Below are 17,733 nucleotides of genomic sequence, written 5' to 3' on the forward strand. Positions count from 1 at the left end.
GAATCCATGCCCTGGTTGGGGCTGTCACAGCTAGGACAGAGCCTGACCGAGAGGCCAACGGATCTAGTGACTGAGCTCCCACAGCCTGATGCACCCAGACTGCAGAAAGGAGCCCATTCCTCCCCTATTTCACGCCAAGTGCCCACCTGGGGCCGGGGTAGTGATGGTAGTTGTAATGTACCTCCCCCCCGAGGAAATTGGGGTAACCAAGTAGGGCCAACTCTGGCTCCTGCAAGCCCTGAGTCTCCTCCACCTTCAAGGCCTCAGCTTCTCTGCTGCAGTTGCCCACTCCTTCCCACTCACTCTGCATCCACCCTAGCCAGACCCTCATCTCCCCTGCCCTGCCCCTCTGGCCACCCATGTGGTCCCCTGCGAACTCGTTCTATTCTCCTCTGTCCCCCGCCTGCCCTCCTCTGCTCTCTAGAGAGCCCTGTTCCTCCTCCTCAAGGACTCAGACCAACATCACTCCTCTCCTCCTTCACCCCACCAGGTCACACATCCTGGGAAGGAAGGCCGCATCTTCTAGGGAGCTACCTCTGAGTAAAAAGAGGAGCCTCCATCCAGCCATGGCAGTCCTCTATGGGCTGGTGCATGGCTCTCCTCTTATGGCACAAAAATGTTTCCCTTCTGCCTTGCTCAGGGCTGGTCTGCAGGTGCCCACTTGCTCAAGGATACATGTGCACGTGTGAGAGGGTCGGTGAGACAAGGTATTAAAATCTCCACCTATCCCACCACAGGGCAGGGGGAGGCAGGTCACTTACACATGGCAACTGCACTTACACATGGACCTACCCAACTGCAGCCGCAAGTGTGTCACAACACCTCATACAGACTTCACAGCTCTGCTTGTACTGGCTTCTGCCTTCTCCTGTAGCCCCCTCGCGTACCACTCCTCTCCCCTTTATCTCCTCCTCCAGTCCTTGAATAAACACATACTCTGCTCTCTAGCCAAGCTGAATTCCTTTAATTTTGTTAAACCCACTTTGCCTCTGGGCTTTTGCACAGGCTGTTCCCTCTAACTGGAACACTGTTCCTCACCAGGCTAACTCCTACTTATCTTTCAGCTGTTGACTTTTAGCTTCCTTTTACCAGGACATTTTCTTGAATCCCACAGCTGGGTATGGAGCCCCTTCTCCGTCTAGGCTTTTACCCCAAAGTGTGACCCACATAAGTCTAGTTCCTTGTCTGCCTTCTCTCTGGACTGCAGGCACTAGGCAGACAGGCAGCGCTGGGTCTTCTCCACTGAGAAGGTGAGACCCTGTCACTATTTACTGAATGAGGAAACAGGTGAATAAATGAAGTACATGCACACAGGTACATACGTGTACAGGGACTGGCAGGTAGCAATATCATCTGGGCACTAGTAGGGACTGTTCACATAGACAAGAATTATGCAGGTATGTGTACCTGCTAACAGACATGCACAGCACAGAGGCATATATGCACAGGGCTCGGGCTGCACATTTTTACAGAAGGGTGTGTTGCCTCTCCATGCTTATAGACATGCACTATGTCAGCACGCACACGTGCACAGGAGTGGTAAATGCATCATTTGCACACTTGTATGGGGATCGCACATCTGCATGTACATGCCTACAGATATTCACTCGTGGGTTTATATACCTGCCTGGGGCTTGGGCATGCTCACGTTCATGATTTACGAACATACAGTCAGTGGGTTTTCACACATAAACATGCTTGCGTACGTGCTCACACACGCACACACACACACATTAGCTTTATGCATGTATCTGGGGATTGGGCATTCTTCATCATGTGGGTTACAAATCTACACTTGGAGGGTATGCACCCATGTCCAAGGATCAGGCATGCTCACATACACGACTTATGATGTACATACAGTGTAGATACTACTACACTTTAAGGAGACAGTGCTGTTTAGAGTCGGTTTATACACATACACTGGTGGATGTACACGTGTGCCACTATTGTGCTGCTGTGTATGTGCATAGGAACATACCCCCCCACAATGCTCCTGAGTGCCCTGGCCGTGCTGACTCTGACCTGCCGTGGGCACCCGGTACCTTCCAAGAGTGGCAGGACTGATGTGGGGGTTAGGGGTCGTGAAGGGCCACGGAGGATGGAGGACTCACAATGCGGCACCACGGTGACCTCCTGCATGTCGTGGCCCAGCAGGTTGTGCAGCGTGCAGCGCACCGACAGGGGCTGATCCACGCGGCGCAGGCGCAGCGTGCTCACCACCTCGAACTCCTGCTCCTCCGCCCAGTACGTCACGTTCGTCTCCAGCTGGCTCTCCTCCTGGGAACTGTTCCCCAGCGGCGTGGGCGGCAGCTCGCGCGGACACCTGCCGCGAGAGCAGCCAGGTCAGCTTCCAGTCCCTTCCTTCCCGCTGCGGGCAGGAAAACTGAGCCACGACAGCGCCACGGGGTGGTGGCGGAACGAGGCTGGAGGCGTCCAATTCATTTTTTCCCCACCACTTGGTCCTAAGCCCGTTCCTCCTGTGATCCCTCAACTGACCAGCAGGGGCGCTCCTACCCCAGAATTGAGAACCCTAGATGGCAAAATCCACTCTTCATTTGACCCTCAGGGTCAAGGTGAGAAAAAGCGACAATTCAGGTCATGCAGAGTATCTCCAAGAAGCCACATCAGGACGTGGCTCTAGCCTGAAACAATGTTCTCAGAGGAAGACTAGATGACCGGACTAGATGACCTTCACTGGGTCCTTCCAGCCAGCTGTGGGTACCCTGGGAGACTGAGGCCGGGGGTCTGCTCACCTTTTGAGGTCGCTACACGTGGACCAGGTGAGGTGTGGCTGGGGCATGCCCCGGCCACGACAGCGGACTGTCTGCTCCCCGCTGGCAGGGTGGCTCTCACTCAGCTCCAGCACACGGACGGGCACTGCATGGAGAGGGCCCGGGAGATGGAGAGGACAGAACACACAGTTAATGGGAAAGGCCCTCAGGGCCCAGAGTCTCCCTTGTGCAGGGGGAAGCTGCAGACTGCAGGTGAACAGTAAATACCGGGAATCACAGTGCAAAAACTGACAGATTCCCTTTCTGAGTACTTCAAAGGGAAGGCCTCAGTAGGGTGCTAGTCTGTCTTTAACACCTCCCTGAGGTTTGCTAATCTTCCCTTTCAACAAAGAGCGACAGAGCCCTGGGCAGCCAAGAACATAGAGCCAGAATTTAATAGCATTGTTTTGTTTCCTCAGAGTTTATTTTAGTGGTGGCTTTATATTTATGACATGTGATGCTGATTTTCCATCTACAATGGAGAGGTTCAATTTTCATTCAAAATAAATTTATTTTTAGAAAGTCAGTTGACAAAACAGTAAGTCATTATTGTGTCATTTCTCCGCTCAAAACCCTGCAGTGGCTCTTCATTTCAGTCACAGTAAAAGCCAAAGTCCACACGAGGGCCCATGAGGGCCTGCACGATCTTCTCTTCCCTGGCCCAGCAACTGCCCCCTCTCAGCTCTGACCTCATCTCCCACCAGGCTCCCCCTCTCTCCGTTCTGGCCACATGGGCCTCTCTGCGTTGCTCCTCCCTTTGCACTGCCTGCTATGCCCTTTCCCCAAATAGCCACTTGGCTAATGCCCTCACCTTCAGCAAGTCTTCACACACACGTCATCTCCGTGAGGCCAGCCCTGATGCTGCTGTTTAAAACTGCAGCCCTCCCCATGCCCCTGCTTCAGGGGGACTCCAGCCTCCCTACCCTACAAAATTTTCCTTTTTCTTTCACAGCACTTGTTAGCTTCTCACCTTGTATGTGGCTTGCTATTTTTTCCCCTACTGTTGAATGTCTACCCTCCCCGCACTGGGATGCAACCTGCATGGTGGCAGGGCCTCAACAACCTTGAATGGACTGGCATATTGTAGTTGCTCAGTAAATATCCATCTAATTAGTAGTACAGTGTAAGTGGTATGTGAGAAGGAAACATCACTGGGACATGAACGCCTGGGGTTTTGGAAACACCAATCCAGCCAATGCCTCTTGGTAAAGCTGGGGAAACTGAGGCCCAGAGAGGGTATATGTACACAGCAGTGTCAGTGTTGGAGCTTGGCCTAGAACCCAGCCTCCTGAGTCCAGGACTCCCTCTTCTGCTCCTCCTGTGGGTGGATGGACAGTGTAAGAAGGGGGACGGTCAGGGAAGGAAAGCAGGGCAGAGGGCTCCTCACCATTGACCTGCAGCTGGAAGGAGAGCTGGGCCTCAGCATCCTCATGGAAGGCCCTCATGGTGTAGCTGCCAGCCTCAGCCACCTTCACCCGCACCAGTGTCAGTTCTGACACATACCTGAGGAGGACAGGCCAGAAGACCCAGCTGTCAGAGCCGGAAGAACTCTTACACTTCCCACCTTCCTCGTAAAGACAGGAAAAGCAAGGCCCAGGGAGGGGAAGGGGATTGCCAAGGTCACGCGGATGCCAGCAGCAGAGCCAGGACTTTTGAATCCCCACCCATGAGCAGCTCCAGGGAGCCAAGAGGGAGGGTAAGGAGGGATGGGGTGGGGGGTGTGAAGGGGAAGCACCATTTCCGTCCCCCACCACATCTCATCCCTTTCAGAAAGGCCTGACACTGCTTTATCCTAACACGCAGCACCTCACGTCGGCCTGCTCATCTCCATCCTCAGGGCTACCATTCATGCACAGGTGGCAGTGGCCCACCTGGCACCCTCTTCCTCAATCATCCCCCCCCTTTCTCCTCCAGTGCTTCCTGTTGCCTCCACCCATCACAAGGACAACTAAACATCTGGGTGATCATCTGACCAGTGTCTGTTTCCCCCACTAGACAGGAAATTCTAGGAAGGCTGGAACAGTCTGTTCTGTTCTCTGCAGCATCCCCAGGGTCTGGAACGGGGGTGCCTGGCATGTAGCAGGCTCTCAGAAAAGATGGGCCTTGGTTTACCAAGTAGCTGAAAGCTGTGGGCTGCCTGGTGGCTGGCTGCAGAGAATAATAACTTCCAGAATAGGGTGGACAGGTCGGCTGCTCACCGGGTCTCCGACACATTGCGTGTGGACAGCACGATCTCGCCGGCGCTGGAATCACCCAGGGTCCTGTTGTCCTTGAACCACATGACAGTGGGAGGCGGGTAGGCCTCGAAAACCACGTGCAGTGTCCGGCTGCGGTGCAGCTCCGCGAATTGTACAGGGTCCAGCTCCTCCAGCAGCTGCACATAGCCGCTCTCTACAAGCGGGCGGCCGTCAGGGGCAAGGCTACGCCTGCCCACCCATGGGGCAGTGCCTCTTTGGGGCGGGGCATCAGTTGTATGCCTAAGTCGTCCAGCCTTCTAGGGGAGGGGCTTCAGGCTTTAGGAATTGAATCAGCGATGGAGTCACCTGAACTGGGGTTTAGGTTGGGACAGGGACGGACTGGAGCAAGAGCCAAGTTTAGGGCTGATATTGGTTTGGGGCCTGGGTTTGGAATTGGGACTAGAGTTGTAGCGCTCATTGGGTGTGTTCTGCCTCAGGACTGTGGCTGAGATCAACTGCAGCCTGGCTGAATTTGGGGATGGGGCTGCCTGAGCCTGGGATGGCAGTTAGGATTAGAAATTGGGATGGGGCTGGGGTTCTGGCTAGGCAGAAAGTCTAGGTTGGGATTAGGATTGGATTGGGGGCTGATACTGAACTTTGGTTTGGGCTTATCCTGGAAATGGGGCTTTGGTCGACATAGGCTAGAACTGGACTGGAACATGGCTGACAGTACCCCAGGGCTGTGACAAGGTCTGGGGCCAGTTCAGAATAAGGGTTGGGGCTGAGACCAAGGCACCTACCGACTACAGTGACATTGATGGCCTTTTCATCTCGATGGTCGCTCACACTATCTGATACATTGCAGATGTAGGTCCCTGAGTCTCCCAGCTCAGCACTGGGGATGTGCAGGATAGAACGTATGTGGGGCATTTCAAAGAGGAAGTCAGTCACTGGCTCTACCAGCCGCCCACTCTGTAGGGACAGGTGAGGCAAGCCCCCCAAATCAGGAAGAGTCCAAGAAGTCAGGCTGCAAGTTACAATGTCCATCCCTGCCTGGCCCTTCTTCCAACCCCTGGCCCAGCATTACCTCCATGCGTGGGTATGTCCACTCAAAGTTAACCACCTCATTCCCCGTCACAATGCACATAATGGTGATGTTCTCCCCCTGGCGGACCACAGTCTGCACTGCACTCACTGAGACATTGATGGATGACACTGGTGGAAAGAAATTGGCTTAGGGCTGAGGAAGTCACCGCCAGCCAGCAGCACATCAACTTGGGGATGAGGTTGGGGTCCAGAGAGGGAAGGGATGACTGGTGTGGAAGATTCAGTCTTTCATCAAACATTTCTTAAATACACACTATGTGCCAAGTACTGTTACAGGCACTGGGGCTTTAGCAGTAAACACAGCACACAAAATTCCTGCCCTCATGAGGCTGCCATTCTGGGAGAAATAACAGTTTTGAAATCAAAGTACTCTCTGGGAATCTAATTACTAAAGAAATTTACTGAGCACAACCAGGTACTCTCCGTCTTTTGTTTTATTTAATCTTCACAATAATCCCACTAGGTAGGCAGTCAATATTATCCCCATTTCACAAAGGATGAAGCAGACTCAGAGAGATTATGTGCCTTGTGCAAAGCCACTCAGATGGGAAGTGGCAGAGCTGGGATTCAGAGCTGGGTGCCTTTGCCCAACACAGCATACAGCCTAGCCCCACCACTAATGCTTCCCGTCACCTTGGACATACTCCACCCTCTTTCTGAGACTCAGTTTTCTCATCTGTAAAATGGGGAGACATACTTTCCTTCCAAGGACGTAGTGCAAATCCACTGAAAAATGGGATGCCCACTTTGTAACCTGTGAAGGTCTGTACCTCTGCAGAGGGTCATACTTGCCTCTGCTGAGCATCAGGCCAGAAAGGGGGGCTCACCTTGGAGGCTGTAGACATAGTAGGCATCAGAATCCACTTCCCTGTCCCCGATGGTGGTTTTGCAGACATAGGTCTTGTCCTCAAAGGTCCCAGAGAAGCCACGTTGGTGGTCATAGGAGATGGGCAGTGGGACATCCACCTTCTTCTCATGCAGTGTCACCACCAATCGTGGATCCGTCACTCGGCATGGAATTGTGATCTCAGTTATTTCCGTGAGAAAGATGAAGAGTTCCTCAGGGTCGACAGGAAGGAAGCCTATGGTGGGATCTGCCAGAAGTGGGGCCAAGAATGTGGGTCAGGGGAGCTGGGTTTCTGGCTATCCCCTGATTTGTTATGTGACCTTGAGCAGGTCTCTTCCCACCTCTGGCCCTCAGTCTTCCCACTACGGAATAAGGATGCTCTCAGAGGTCCCTTCTAACTTTAGCATTTGATAGGGACAGCACCAGTGTGAGAAAGAAGATAAATCACAAGTTGATGGGCAGCTGGCACCCGGAGCTTGGAGAATGGGGAAGATGAGACATGGAGGCCAAGAGGGTGCATATTAGAACCAGCTGAGAATGCAGAGTTCTTGGGAACCAGGAATGGGGTGGGCGGGAGCAGAAAAATCTCCAGATCAAGGGGTGGGAGTGAACATATTCCTAGACTGATTCCGTGATTCCCCTGCATTTCTAAGTTAGCTGTGTTTCACCATATCAGTAAAGCGCTCTCTGAGCTTCCCCCAGATGCCTGCAGCTGAGAAGAGGAGTTAGGGAGTGAGCTCACAGGCCGGGGGCCCTTACCTGGCACAAAGATGTACAGCCGTTTCCGCTCACTGGCCTCCAGCCCATGGGAGCCGTTGTAGGTACAAAAGTATTCTCCCGTGTGGAGCCCAGTGACGTTGGCCAGTGTCAGCTTGCTGGAGAACGTGCCGTCCTGGGTCTTGGTTATTTCCTGTGGGGGGTTCTGGGACATCCGTTCCCACACCACTGGAGCTGGACCCGAGCAGGTCAGAACAAAGGTGCTGGAGAGATTGAGGACAAGCTCCGGCCCCGGGGGTGTGATGACCAGGCCCCAGGAGGCCTGTGGTCCCAGCAGCAACAGCAGGGGCAGCAACAGCTCCTGGCCTTTGGGAGAAGAGGCATCAGACATCAAGGCACGATCGTATCAGCCCCCTCCCCGCAGACGGGGAACACACCTCCCTAATCCACAGGAACACAGACTGGAAGCCAGGGTTCTGAGACCTGCCCGTCCAGGGCCTGGTCCCCAGGGACTCCTTCTGGCCTCCTGGCCTCCTGATCTCCAAGCCTTTAGACCCCCAGCCTTGGAGTCCTTCTGCAATGCAGCATTCAGGCTGCAGGCATGTTCTAGCAAAAGCATCAGGAAGTCCTCGGGAAGCAATTCCCAGGCCTCCGGTTCCTGCATTACTTCCCAGGTCACTCTTGGAGCCTCTTCCCTGCGGCTGCCTCAGCTGCCCAGGTTCTGTCCAAAGCCCAGAGATGGCCCTTTGGGGAGGTGGTGGCCACGGTAGTCCAGAGTGGGGCAGACTGAGGCAGCCCTGGAGGCTGAAGGGGGCTGGGGTTGGGAGGAAGTCAAGGGACTGGTCTCCGCTCTCCCTTCTGACAGCCCCTGGGGAAGGATTCTGTGAGCCACACCCTCCTGTCTCGGCAGGGCACACTGGAGGTGAAGATACAGAGGGGGCACTGACAGGTGGGTGCTCGGCCAGCTAGTCAGTCATATTTGGGGGGGCCTTTGGCTGGTCACTGATTGCCTGGTCAGCACTGATTGCCTGGAGAAGCCCACCAGAACCTGGGAGCTCACAACCAACGAGGGGTCCAGGCCGGGGAGGGGAGTCCCACACCAGAACCAGACTGGCCAAACTGATAACAACGTGCGCTGAGGAGAGATGGGAGACCAGGGTGACTGTTAGGGACTGGGGTGGGGACAGGCGGTGAGGGGCATGGGGTATGGAGGGCCAAGCAAAGGATTTGAGCGGATGGCTCTGGACGAGCAGGGGCCCACTGCGGTTTCTGAGCTGAGGGATGGGGGGTGGAAGTAGAGGCCTCCACTGAGACCCACTGAAAAGGCGGGAAATTGAGGCTCAAGAGCAGAGCAGTGGCCCTGGGCTCCCAGGCCCTGGCGCTAGCATGTGCCACCCTGTCAGCTCCAGGGTCTTCGTTAGTGGCTCCCCAGGGCCCTCTCCCCTCACCCCCAGTCCACCTACCTTTGAGGACAGGAGCAGGCATGGCACTCGGAAGCCACATGGTATCCTGCAGAGGTAAAGAGGAATCAGGACCCAGAGTGGTCAAAGGCGATGCCAGGGTTCATCTTTCCTGGGTCCTGCAGAGTCAGCCCCAACCTGAGCCACCCAGCCTCTATCCATCAGGCTAAAGTCAAAGGCCACCCACCCCCAACACCGAGCGGGCACTCATGCCAAGGGGCACCCCCTCTTGCGCTGGGCCCAGCCCCAGGCTGCCTGGGCCCTGCTTTGGCTCTGCCTCTACCTCTCTGGTGACTTGGCTGAGGCCCCGGCTTCTCTCTGGGCCTTAGTTTCTCTGTATGCGCAGCAGGGGTAGGGTCTTGGGCTGGATGGTATCCAGGGACCCGCCAGCTCTAACAGTCCTTGGGGTGACAGTTCCAATACCAGGCTCTTATCTGCCAGGACAAATATTTGGGAAAGTGTGATGAAAGGCCTGGGGGCGGGGGGGGGGGGGAAGAGGGGGTAGGCCAGAACCCAGAGAACTCCCACAGCTCCACAAGCACAACAGGAAATGGAGGCGGCTGTGGGAAGGGAAGCGGGGGAGTTGGGGCTGCGGAATGTAGGGGGGGGTCACCTCCCCATGCCTGGCCCCCTTTATTCAGCCCCAAGCTGCACAGGGAGGCCCAGGGGGAGGGGCCCGGGTCTGGCCCACGGGAGGCCCAGCAAGGTTTCAGAGATCCTTGGAGACTACAGAATCCAAGCCCCCCACCACTGCCTCCAGTGTCCCCATGGGGAGACTGAGGCTCTGAGAGGGAAAGAAGATTGCCTGAGGCTACACAGCAGAGCTTGTCCTGGAAGGAGACAAGGAGAACTGGAATGGTGGACGTAGAGAGAGACAAAGACACAGAGAGACAGAGAGAGAGGAAACACCCAGCGACAGACTCAGAAAGAGACAGAAGCAGGGACATGGAGAAAGAGACAGACAATACTGGGTGGGTCTTTGCCCTATTCCTGCCCTTGGCAGCCCCATCCGAGAGTCCCAAATAACCAACAGCCAGGCTTGCAAAGGTCTGACTATAGCACCAACAAGAAGGGGGCCAAAAGTGGGCAGGGGGGTTGCAGAGCAAGAAACATGGGAGACACCAGGTGACAAAGTGACAAGGAGACCTGGGTGCTGTGGGACTGCTGACCTCTCTGAGTGGCTGCCCAGCCTGGCCCGGTCCCTAAGGTCATGCCTGGCTTGCCCCCACTCCACTCCCATCTCACCCCTCCTAGTTCCCAGGCCAGGGCTGGGATCTGGGCTTGAGTCCCAGCAGGGCTACCTTCTTCGCCATCACTATCTCAGTGGCCTCAGTCTCCAGCTCTCAAAGTGGTAGGACGGCGAGTGTACCACTTCCAGGGCTGCATTTACACAGTAATCATGAGACAGAAGCAAGGCTCATAGCCTGAGGACCGCCATCTCAGCTCTGCCCAGCACCCCAAGAAGCTCTGAAAGGATCTGCTCTCCTCCTCCTCTCCCCATCCCTTCAGACAGCTTGCCGGAGGGTCCCCTCTCCCTTCTCCCAATTGCTTGAGACTCAAAGCCCAGCCGACTTGAGGACCCCTCCTCAGCTCCCCCCTCTCCCATCCCTCCTGCCCCAGCCTTCCAGCTGGATGCCAGGCTCCTCCAGCAGGAGGGAGCAGCGCCATGGCAGAGCCAGCAGCCCCCACAGAGGCCCATCTGCCCCTTGGTGGGTGCCCCTCTGGATCCCCTCTTCCTGCCAGAGATCTCAGCCAAAGAAAATCATTAGCAGTGGAGGCTGGGGGAGGGGGTCACTTCAGCCTCCGTGCCCCTCCCCTCCCAGCCTCCCTGGCTGGCCACACTGTTTATTATTCTAAAGGAGGAATTTGGTCGGCTGGCCTGGAGATGGGAGGTCACTGCAACCAGGGCTGCCTGGCTCTGGAAGGTTGTGGGCTGGGGCCCCCGGGTGAGCAGCCCCCGACCCTGGCTCCTCTCCCCATAGTCCTGGAGCTAAGGGGGCTTAGAGTCTCTGAGACTCTGAGTTGGGAGGGGACTTCTTGAACAGGCAGCAGAGGCCCAGAGACAGACAGAACCATGGCCCAGTCACCCAGCAAAAAGGCAGAATCAGGTGGCAGCGTGGGGACAGGCTGGGCAAAGGAGCTCAGGGAGAATGTAGCCACCTTAGGGAGAGCATAGCTAACCAGGGGTTTTGATCTGGCTTCTCTCTTTATGCAGTGAGCATTTTGCCTCTGGTCACAAGGGACTTCAGACCCACTATGAGACTGAGTAAGTCCCCAGTCCTCTCTGGGACTTGGTTTCCCCACCCATAAGGGGAGGGGTTTAGACAGGTCATCTCCAAGAGCCATCTCTGCACTAAAACTGCCAGAGAGAAGGTTCTGGTCACTGTTATTCCTGCTTTGGGGACATAGGGGCTGACGAGAGGAGGGGTTACCTTCCTGAGGCTGGCGTTGAGTGAGAACTCTCATAACTCATCATGTTCTGTGGATTGAATCCCCTGACCCTGTGGTCCCAGATTTGCTGTGTGTACTCTGACAGGTTGTTTCCCTCTCTGGGCTTCAGTCGTTCAGGTAACTTCCACACAAATAAACTGATGATATGGATACTCAGGAGGTGGCAGGGGGAAGGGTGGTGTGGGCAACAGGCCAGTGGACTGAGAAGAACCAGAGTGGGGCTTGGGGCACCCAGACAGACCTCCTGGGCCATCTTGGGTGACTTGCTGACACTCCAGTTGTCCACCCAATGTTTTATGGACTTCTGTGCCTCTCAAGGGCTGCTGTGTTACCAGGAACCCCAGAAGGGCTCAGGTGGCTGATGGGGTGGAGGGCTTGCCTGTGAGCACTTCCCTTCTTCAGAGGCAGGGCTGCGCTCCAGGGAGGAGCCACCTGGGACAAGGTGAATGTCATAGTCAAGGAGGAGGCACTCCTCTTCCTGCCACACTCTCTTGTCTAGAGAGGCCCCTAGAGCAGAGAGGAGGGGACACTCAGGGACCCACCCACTTTGCCCATGAGGCAAGTGCTGTGTGGGAAGTTCTCATGGTTCCTCCTATTCTGGCAAGGTTGGGGGAACACAGATCCCAAGATGGGGTAATTGCCCAGCTCCTCACAGTGAGTCAGAGAGACCCCTTTGGTCCAGGGGAGGACCCCAAGTCCAGGGGAGCAGCATGCTTGGGGAGTCACTCTCAGAGCCCCAGCCGCCCCTCCTTCCAGCACATACAAGTTTCCACTCCTTTCCCACCGCCTTAATCTAAATAAATCCAGTCCATCTTGGCCACATCCGCTAGCAGCAGCTTCCCTCCCTCGGGGTCCCGAGGCTCCCACGACACAGGCAGGCCCGGGGGGGGGGCCTGTGCGGCTGCCGGCGGGGGAGGCTCGCACACGGTGAGCACGTGCGCACGCAGCACAGGCTCCTGCCTACGCGCTCTCTCACACTGCTCTGAAACACACCCAAGTGCAGCGGGCCCCATGTGTGCCCAGCCGTCACGCCGGCACCAGACGTGTGCACGCCCACACGAAACATGCATGCACGCAGCTCCACGGGGCCCGGCACACAGCACAGACCACCACCTCTGTGCTCTCCCACGTGCCCATGTGAGGTGCGCACACTCATGGCAAATCACATGGGTACCCGGCACAAACAGAGCTGTGCACATACAACACGCACAGAGCATGAACACACGAGAGCCCAAACTCACCTGAACACACATCCTCATGCGGGCGCAGACGAGCCACAAAGCCAGTGTGTGTTACACACTTACCGCACCAGGTGCTGTTCTGTACGCCTAACGCATATAGACTCACTTGCTTCTCAGACACCACCATGATGTAGATATAAGGATCGGTCCCATTTTAGATGGGTAAACTGAGGCAGAGGGCACTTAAGGAACTTGCCTAGGAACACAGAGCAGAGACTGCTCTGCCACTGCTTTTCTGTTTACTTGGTTTGGACTGGGCAGAAGCCAGTGGGGACTGACGGAAACAGATGGCATTGAGATGTATCCAGCCGAGAATGACAGGACTCGATGATCAGATGTAGGGGGGCTGGGGAGAGAGGTACCCTAAATGAGTCCCACCCCTATTTCTGGCTGGGAGCACTAGGGGACAGGAGTGTGTGTGTGTATGTCCTGGGGGCACAATTTCATTTTCAGAGATGAGAAAAAGGCAGAGGAGAAAGATTGAGCGCTGGCACTGAGCTGGTTTAGGATTTGGAGGGGCTGTGGGTACCTGAGGGATGAAGGGACACAGTCTGGAGGCAGGGGAACAGGCTGGGCAGAAATTGCAGCAAGATGGAGAAGGGAGGCAGCCTTGCTATGAGGAGGAGGGGGTGCTTGAGGCCACCGCCGCCAAGTCAGTCTCGGGTCAGGGATGCTCTGAATAAACAAGATGCCAGAGGGAGGAGGAGGCCTGGCCATGGGGTCGCAGGGTTACAGCCCTGGAATGTCAGAGTTCCACGGCCCTCAGGGACCATCTATCTGGTCCAACCCCTTTCCTGTGCCCCATTGTACAGATGGGGAAACTGAGGCTAGGAGGACAGGGACAGGCCCCAGTGTTTTACTGTAGGCAAGCTGGGCTCAGGTGGCCAATGGGGCACTGAAGCTCACCTGACTGGGCAGCCCCGGCCCTCCCCCCAGGCTCAGATGTGAGGCTGGTGACTCAAGGCCCCAGGGTTCAAACTACAGCTGCTACCCGCTCCCTCCCCAGAGGACACCACCACCCCCACCTTGCCACATGGAGGCCTTTACACCAAAGTCATTTCCTTGCACTGTCTCAGCCAGGCAGGGATTGGAAACTGAGACTTAGAGGAGGGGACCAGCTAAATGGCTGGCAGAAGTGGGACACAGACTCCAGTCTCCCCGCCAGCAGTTTAGTCCTCTGTCCTCCACACCACGGACACTTCACAGCTCCTGGGACAAACTGCAGAGGCAGATCCCTGGCTGAGAGTAAGGATGTGGGTTCTAGCTCAGCTCTGTCATCCATTTGTATGGTCCTGACCCTCTCTGAGCCTTGGTTTCCCCATCTGTACACAGGGTGGGTGGGGCTGTCCTGGGAGCACTTCCAGGGCTGACATGTTGTGACTCTCAGGACCCTGCTCTGGAAGCAGCTGTACTGAGTTGGAATGCTGGGGTGGGGGTGGGGTGCTGGGGAGGGGCCCGGGCCAGGATGTCATGACTCAGCTTGAAGAAGGCCGCCAGCTCCAGGCCTGGGAGTGTGTGGGGGCAAGAGGCATCTGGAGCCAGAGAATGAGTCCTCCCGCCAGCAGCTGGGAGAGTACGAGAGTGATGGCAGCACAGGCTGGACCTGGCAGAGAGCGTGGCCACGTGGCCTTGCCCCAAGTGGTCTGAGACGTAGGTGTGTGCTTACCGCATGGGCAGGGGAGCCCCGCCCTGGGGGCCAGGAGGAGAGCAGGGTCCACTGGGTTGGGAGATAGTTACAGGCGGGAAAGGGCTGAAGCTATGGGGCTCCCATCTGCCCCCTCAATCCTATGCCTCTTCCATTGGTGAAGGTTTAACACTCCACCCTACACAATGCATCTCCCTACAAACCTCAGGATCACATTAAGGGCACAGCGGTGAGCAACCTGACCCAAATCACACAGCGGTGCAGCTCAATCACCCAGGCCCAACTCTGCCACGGTGCTTCTAGACCCAGAGGACTTTTCGTGTTTTCCAGGTACCTGTGATGTCCCCCAAACAAAGCAGCAGAAATCAGCTAAGTTGGGGCTTGGCATGGGATCCAGCTGTGGGAATTCCAAGTGGATGCAAGAACAGTGCCAGTGCCATGGACCATCCCTCTGATCCCCCTACCCTGCCCCCTTCAGCACAAGCTTGGTGGCCTCTGGCTGCCCCACTGCACCACCCGCCTCCCATCTCACCTCCAGTCTGTCTCCTCCCGCCTGTTCTCACACCCTGACCAGAGGAACATTTCTGAAATCTCTATCTGACCATGTCCCTCCCTGGCACCTTCACGGCTCTCCAGCCACCCGAGGTAAAGGCTGGCTTCTTAGCTCAGTCCTTAAGAACCTTCACTCCCTGGCCCTGCTGACAGCCAGCTCATCATGACAGAGGGAGGGAGGCTGCTGCCCGCCCAGCTCCCCCGGGGACCCCAAGTGAGGCCCCGATGCTCTCGTCACTCACTCTGTGCTCCTCTCCCCAGGAGGCCTCCCCAGGGCCACAATGGAAAGAAATGACCTATTTTCTTGAAGTTCAAAATAAAACGAAACATCTGTCTGGATTGGAGCCAGGCTGATAAAGAACGGACTGATCCCCCTAGTCTGAGCCCCCCTCCTGCCGCCCACCCCCTCACCCACCAGAGAGCATGTGCCGGGAGCTGGGGGGGGGGTGCAGGCCCAGCTACTTGGAACAGTTCGTGGGAAAGCGCTCAGTGTGTGCCTCACGGCCGCTGGGGGCCCAGGGGAGGGGGCCTGGGCCCCCACATGGGCAAGGAACCAGCTTAAGAAGGAGGTCAGGGAGCGAGGGAGGCCCACTGCACACCCCTGTCCACCCACCCACCAGTGGAACAAATGCTTCCTGCCTCCTCTGGTGCCTCACTGGCCTCCCTGCTCGTCCCCATGGCCACCCTCTGGGCCATATGGCCCGGCTCTGCCCAGGCCCAGGGCAACCCTAGACCAGAGTCCTCTGGATGCCAGCTGGGCCCACAACAGCCCCTTCAGAAAGGAACAAGGACTTCGAAGTTCTTGAAAATAACAAGAAGAAGAACAGTGACCTGTGATTTAGTTTTCAGCACCCAGCATCAGGGATCGGCCCTTAATGTGAATGATCTCAGAACAATCTCTGACATCAGTGTTGCTTCTGCATTTTGCAGGTGAGGAAAGCAAGGCACACAGAGCTTACATCATTTGCTCAAGGTCACGGGGCTCACCAGTGGTGAAGCTAGTGCTCAACTGTGGGCAGACTGACCCCAGAGCACATGGACTCGACACCCATGTGACAGCCTCTCTAAGGCAGGAATCAGAGATGACAAGCCCGTGCCTGGCACATAGCACGAGCTCAATACACAAGTCACCAGGCTTGTTGTTTCAATGCTCTGTTCTCCAGCCTCCCCTTCAGTCCATGCTCTCTCCCCTTTAGCTGGGTGAACCTGAAACTGGCAGAACAAGAGAGGAGACCTTTTGCAGAGCCCTACAGTCTGAGGACTGGGAAGGCTGTAAGTCACGTCTCCCCCACCCTCTCTGCAACAAAGGGGTTGTCCAGCTTACAACTGCACACCTCCCATGACAGGGATCTCACCACCTCACCCAAGGCCCATTCCATTCTTGGACAGCTCCGGATCCTCAGAGGCCAGCCTATTGGAAAATTTTTATTACACTGAGCACAATCTGTCTCACTGTATCCTCTACCCATTGGTCCTGCTTCCATTCACCAATACCAACCCAGGACATCTCTCTTCCCATTCATTGTTCTGATGCCCCACAATCTGAAAAGAAACAATAGTCCTTACTAATTTGGAGCTAGGCACTCTGCTAAATGAGATGACCTGGGGATTTTGTTTTATCCTCATAAGAATCTGAATGAGGAAGATACAATCATTATTCCCATTTCACAGAGGAGGAAACTGAGTCTCAGAGAGGTATAGCTGCTTGCCCAAGATCACACAGCCAAAAAGTAACAAGACAATGAGAAGCTGGGATGCAAACTCAAGCCTATCTGACTCCAAACCTGTATTCTTAACTGCGATGCTAAACTACCTAACTTCTGCCCAGAAACAGGTCTGTTCACAGAGAAATACTCCCACATGGGTTTACCCTAGTGGGGTCCACACAGGGGCAGTGCCCAAGCAGGTCTCTGGCCTACCTTGAGGCCTGTCCCAAAGGCCCCTGAGACAGAGCATCCTGGCAGTCAGGCTAGCTGTTTGGCCAGCTCTGCCACAGGCCTGCTGCGCTCATGGTCCAGGCCTGCCCCTGCTGGGGCCCCAGCACCCCCTTCCACTGTTTGCAGAGGGCCTGGGGGCCTCTGCAGCTGCAGAGTTCCAGGCCTCTACCATCCTTCGGCTGCCCTCCGTGCACACCCCCCCTAGCGCCTCATCTCCGGCCGGTGCCATGGCAACAGAGAGCGCCAGTCCCTGGCAGCCAGAGGAGCCCCCGAGAGGGGTCCCAGGCTGAGTCTGGGGAGGGGGGTGCGGCAGGCGCAGACAAGCAAACCTTCTGTTCCCCCGGCTGCTGCCAGCCCGGGATCAGCCCTGGGCCGGGGTGGGGGCCACGCAGAGAATGGGTTCTCAGAGCCAAGTGGGCAGGGGGCAGGCAAGCCTTGGCCGTTCACACTGACCCACCAGCACACGGCCTTCCCCCATCAGCCCAGAGCCCGCAATTTGGGCAGGGCCGCGAGCTAACAAGAACCTGCCATTAATTGGTGCCAATTACAGAGCATTGAGATTCCCCTCAGAGGTCTCCTGGGCGGCAGAGCCAGAGGGGAGAAAACTCGCTTGTCGCAGCCCCCTCTCGCTTTCTCAGCATCTCTTCCCTCGCCCCTTGCTTCAGTCACTCACCCCTGAGACTCCCACGTACTGTTACTCAGCCTTCCTGTGCCTCGGGTCTCCCGTCAGTGAAGTCAGGGCTCCTGGTCCAGGCCTTCGAATGAGTTAATACAAGTGAAATGCTGAGAGCAGGGCCTGGCGCACAGCCCTGGGCGAAGTCAGCG

At 56.2% G+C, this 17,733-nt stretch overlaps 1 protein-coding gene across 3 annotated transcripts in view; it reads right to left on the reverse strand.

The window, feature by feature from the left end:
* The window catches only part of PDGFRB (platelet derived growth factor receptor beta), a 37,263-nt gene that overhangs the window by 12,596 nt on the left and 6,934 nt on the right, over positions 1-17,733 (reverse strand). Inside the window, exons 2-12 of one of the 3 annotated variants that reach the window (XM_032477089.1) lie at positions 11,775-11,965; positions 9,366-9,516; positions 9,086-9,131; positions 7,665-7,988; positions 6,886-7,152; positions 6,039-6,166; positions 5,752-5,923; positions 4,973-5,165; positions 4,162-4,277; positions 2,757-2,880; positions 2,115-2,326 (exon numbers count right to left, since the gene is read on the reverse strand). In XM_032477089.1, the coding sequence (XP_032332980.1) occupies positions 2,115-2,326; positions 2,757-2,880; positions 4,162-4,277; positions 4,973-5,165; positions 5,752-5,923; positions 6,039-6,166; positions 6,886-7,152; positions 7,665-7,988; positions 9,086-9,125 (1,576 nt within the window). In that variant the 5' untranslated portion in view covers positions 9,126-9,131; positions 9,366-9,516; positions 11,775-11,965. The remainder of the gene's footprint in view (positions 1-2,114; positions 2,327-2,756; positions 2,881-4,161; positions 4,278-4,972; positions 5,166-5,751; positions 5,924-6,038; positions 6,167-6,885; positions 7,153-7,664; positions 7,989-9,085; positions 9,132-9,365; positions 9,517-11,774; positions 11,966-17,733) is intronic. The other 2 variants (XM_032477088.1, XM_006174640.3) reach the window with 2 other exon arrangements.

The sequence above is a fragment of the Camelus ferus genome, chromosome 3, assembly GCF_009834535.1.
Source record: "Camelus ferus isolate YT-003-E chromosome 3, BCGSAC_Cfer_1.0, whole genome shotgun sequence".
NCBI classification, from domain to species: Eukaryota; Metazoa; Chordata; class Mammalia; order Artiodactyla; family Camelidae; genus Camelus; species Camelus ferus.